Genomic DNA, 4,720 nt, shown 5'->3' with positions numbered 1-4,720 from the left:
CTGTCTGATAAAACAACCCCCCCCCCCCCCCTACTCTATCCAAAACTAGAAACAAAAGTTTTAGATCTACTTTTAGAATTTTTCCCCATGAATATATATAACTGCCTGGAGTTCATCCATAATGTGATCACACTGCCGTGTCCTCTTTACTGGCCTCTTGTGCTTTGAAATATCACAAAGTGCAATGACCTTCAGTATCCTCATTTGTAAATATGTGTAGCTGGTACTGTGGTGTCTGTTACAAATCCAATTCATGTCTCTGCCATATTGCTAGTGTAGACATTTATATGGAGTTGGTTTTAGCTGTAGCCACATTCTACCATATGTTGAATCCTACAATATGTTCTGTTATTTGGAGCTTTCTGTGCATGTCAGTGAGGACATTTGGCTCATATGACGCCTTCTATAGGGTCATTTAAGAAGTGGATTAATGCTTTTCTTGTATTATTTCTGTTCGGCTCTTTTCACAGGTGCGACAGCATAGAAAAATTAAAAGCACAGCTACCGAAAATGGAACAAGAATTAAAAGAGCAAGGAAGGTTTAAGGATTTTTATCAGTTTACATTCAACTTTGCAAAAAATCCAGGCCAAAAAGGTCTAGGTATGTTGAAATGACAACTGATGTGTTAGAAAGAGGTGCAGCGTACACATACATTTTTGACCCTACATATTTGTACCCATTTTGTAACTGATTAATGCTACAAACACAGAAGTGAGATGCAGAGTATAGTTTCTACATTTAGGGCTCATTGAGACGGCTATGCACATCTGTAAGAAGATCTACAGCCATTGTGCGTTCAAGTACGGGCACCCGGACTCTCACAGATGTGCATGTAATTGTGTGCAGCCGCATCCTCCCATAGGGAAGAACAGGCTGCTACTCACATTTACATGCAGCACCCATCCCTTCCGGGCTCGGGTCTTTTTACAGGCCTGCACGCCTGTCTGAATGAGCCCTTATAGTGATACATTGCATTGTGTAATGCAGCAGGTGGTTTGTCTTGTTTTGCCAGTGGAAGCCATTGACAGCTACAGTTTTGTGGCTACACAGCACAGATGTTTTCTGCTACAAGTAACAACCACCTGTCCCTGTTATATATCCAGACACCACATCGCTGAAATCCATAGACTAGAAGGATCCAAAGAACTATGGGATTTCTAAGGTGTCCATAAATGTGAAATCATTTAATATAAGGAAAATATATATCAATGTTATTCACATATAAAAAAATATTTAGAAGGATTTTCATTGATTCATCATGGTGTATTCCAGACATATGCACAAAGATCTTTGTAGTTATTTGTTTGTAGGTGAATTATTTATTTATCTAAAATATATATATATATTGTAAATTACTGTTGGTGTGTAATTCACGCGATCTTGTAAAGTTACGGACAGGCCCGCCTTAATAGCCTTTTGCATATGGAAATAAGTGCCCTGTGTAATGATGTCAACTGTCACTTTTCAGACTTAGAGATGGCCATTGCCTATTGGAATTTAGTACTAAATGGACGATTCAAATTCCTAGACTTATGGAACACATTTTTATTGGTAAGATTTGTGTTTTGTTTTTTTCCCCTCTTTTTGTTTAACAGATTTGATGATTTGTAGCCATAATATTAGTAACTGCTTTTAGAGTATGAGGCCACCTATGTTATAAACTGGAGTCAGTCGTGTGAAGTGTAACATTTTCTGGCTGATTTAGTAAGGTGCAGATCCGGGCACACAGTTTAGTGACCAGGCAGAAGTTATCCTTCATTGTGTCACTTCAGTAAACCAAGTCTAACATTTTAGCTCTGAGCTTTACTGAGTGAAAATAATTCTGTTTCTTCAAGACTTTTATATAGGTAAACGAAATGTGATTCAGCCGGTTTGATCCCAGTGAATGTATATTGATGAGGCCAAGGGTAGCAGTCTGTTTGTTTGTTGTAAACTCCACTTAAAATATCAGATCAGTGTGGTATGCCTTATGACAACCATCTTGATGTATTGTTTTCTATCTGCAGGAACACCATAAACGATCAATACCTAAGGACACATGGAACCTTCTACTAGATTTCAGTACAATGATAGCAGATGATATGTCAAACTACGATGAAGAAGGTATGGTTTAATGGGTGCCTGTAGGGAACATTAGAATAGCCCTTACTTTAGCTTTGTCATCCAAAGTAGCCTGGGGCCCCTTAAAATGACAGTGCAAGTACTGACTTTTTGGTGGTATTTGCATAGCAGAAGCTCCATTACATGCCTGGATCTGCTGATGTGTTTCTAAAGATATAATAACCTTGCAGTTACCCCGAGTGGGGAATGGTAGCTAGGACTTTAGGCGTGTACCCTGTTGTTGATAGTTCAGGCGCAATAGGCAGCAGTCTTATAAGTACTGGTTGGGTGAAAGACTTTGAACACCAAAAGAGGGATATAAATTGAATCACATGTTTAATCCAAACGTTTCCACTTTCTGCTTCCGATCATCTAACTGCACCTTCTTTTTTTTTTTTCTTCTTTTCTTCAGGAGCATGGCCAGTTCTCATTGATGACTTTGTGGAATTTGCACGTCCTCAAATTGCAGGGACAAAAAGTACAACAGTGTAGCACTAAGGAACCTTGTAGAATGTACATAGCCTGTACAAATTAACTGATAATTACAGTCAGTTTCTTCTGGCTGGACTCATTTGAAGATCAACCCTAGCAGCATCTCCGCAGGGTTGAAAGAGACACTTGGAGACATCTTATAAGACCGTATTCTATTTCATTCTCTTGGTGGTTTGGGCCTGTTTACTAGTCCTGGAGCGCAATTTCCACTTCATGTCCAAATCATGGATTTCATCACATATCTGTGGAACATCCTAGTTTATCCTGTCATCAGTTTTAGATTGATTGTGTGGCTTGTTCACTCACATAAAGCAAAATGCCACATTCATCTGCTAACTTCATCATAGCCTCCGTGATGCCTCTTTTGTTTGCTAGTTCCAGAGACTATGCAGGTAACACCTCATCAGATAATGTGCTATTGTTCCCCCATAAAGAAACAAAGAAAAGCAATGTTCATCATCATCATCCTCATCTGTTTTTGGATCTCACCGTACATGGCGGGCGGTGCTCCGTTGTCGATACCAAAGCAAGTGTTTTGCTGGAATTGTAGAGGACGTAAGAAAACCCCAAACTATCAAACTCATGATTTATCCCCCTCACCAGTGTTGTGAAAGTTTAAACATCATGTATGTTTTGACTCCTCTGCTGAAGAAGGAAGCAAGCTGCACCTGTTTCTTGCTGTAGATAAAACTGGTCAGAGGCCCATCGCTGGTGTGTGTTGGAGCCCCTGAGGATGGTTGATTTCTATCTGTATGTTCAGCAGTTGTTTGTATGTGAATGTAAACATGTTCGTTTTAAATCCGGTACTTTTCCAGGAAGGATAAATCTGACATATCAGTCTGTGCGTCATCTTGCTATTGTCCTCTCATGACACCTGTAAAACACTTCTTTGTCACCCTGTATCAACATGCAGATGCCCTTTTTTTTAGTTGATAAAACTCCTGACCGAATTGAATTTCTGCAGACATTGAAGGTGAATGAATATGTAGTATGATCCTGCACATGCAAAGTACATATCTGCATCAAAGTATAAAGATAAGATGAACAGTTAGAAGCCAAAAACACCAAATGAAGTTTGCCTGTAATATCAAGTAGCATAACCTGTCCTCCTGTCAACTTGGTATGAATTCTGATTATTACTTTTAATAATTGCACCCTTCCATGGTTCTGTAAACTCTGCAGTTCCGCCCAGTGGAGTTTTTGTTGTTGTTTTTTTAAGAGCTGGAGGCATCAGAAAAAAGGATTGGATATTGCATTTTCTTTGTGACATGCAAAATAACATTTAATTTATCTAAATATGTGTTTTTGTTGTTGATCATCCCAAGGTTCATAAGAGTTGAAAATCTGAATTGTTTAGCCTTCTAAAATGTTGTGTGGAGAACGAACACTTTGGTCAAAACGTCATATCCGCAGTGTGTGGTTCTGAATACAATCCATGGACCTTGTTTCACAGACTGAAGGTCTAGCAGTTGGGTTTTACCACACATGGTACAATCTCCTTTATATGTATCAAAAGCTATGTGGTGCATTGGCCTATTTGACTGGATAGTTTAGAAAGGTCCTCATAAAAACTAGTTTTGGTAAATGTAAAATTCATTGTGCAAAGATTGTATGGTCAGACATTTGTAACATGTGTAATGAGCTTAAGTGTGATGACTACAGACCAAAGGCTTGATCTCCCACCTGCTGAATCCATTAGATGGTGCAGGACATACACTGATCAGGCATAACATTTTGACCACTGAGAGCTGGAGTAAATAACTTATGTTCTTGTTACAATGACACCTGGAAGTAGGTGGGAATATTGGGCAAGTGAACATTTTGTCTCTAAAGTTGACCTGTTGTAAGCAGCAAAAGAGAGAAAGCGTAAGGATTTGAGTGACTTTGACAAGGACCAAACTGTGATGGCAAGACGACCGAGTCAGAGCAACTCCAAAACTGCAGCTCTTGGGGGATGTTTCTGGTCTGCAGTGGTCAGGACCTACCAGAAGTGATCCAAGGAAGGAAAATCAGTGAACAGGTCATGGGCAGCCAAGGCTCATGCACATGCATTTTGGGAGTGAAGACTGGCCCCTGTAGTCCGATCCAATAGAAAAGCTATTGTGGCTCAGTTTTCTGAAAATGTTC

General features: G+C 39.6%; 1 protein-coding gene across 1 annotated transcript in view; it reads left to right on the top strand.

Annotated features, from left to right (window-relative positions):
- Window positions 1-3,149, top strand: part of DCUN1D1 (defective in cullin neddylation 1 domain containing 1) — a 17,015-nt gene extending 13,866 nt beyond the window's left edge. Inside the window, exons 4-7 of the mRNA XM_018567059.1 lie at window positions 471-601; window positions 1,470-1,552; window positions 2,008-2,104; window positions 2,514-3,149. Of these exons, the coding sequence (XP_018422561.1) occupies window positions 471-601; window positions 1,470-1,552; window positions 2,008-2,104; window positions 2,514-2,593 (391 nt within the window). The 3' untranslated portion in view covers window positions 2,594-3,149. The remainder of the gene's footprint in view (window positions 1-470; window positions 602-1,469; window positions 1,553-2,007; window positions 2,105-2,513) is intronic.
- Window positions 3,150-4,720: the final 1,571 nt, after the last annotated feature.

The sequence above is a fragment of the Nanorana parkeri genome, unplaced genomic scaffold (genome assembly GCF_000935625.1).
Source record: "Nanorana parkeri isolate BGI_ZX_2015 unplaced genomic scaffold, ASM93562v1 scaffold1003, whole genome shotgun sequence".
NCBI classification, from domain to species: domain Eukaryota; kingdom Metazoa; phylum Chordata; class Amphibia; order Anura; family Dicroglossidae; genus Nanorana; species Nanorana parkeri.
Note: the sequence above shows the minus strand (reverse complement) of the source record. Positions and strands in the feature narration are given on the sequence as shown.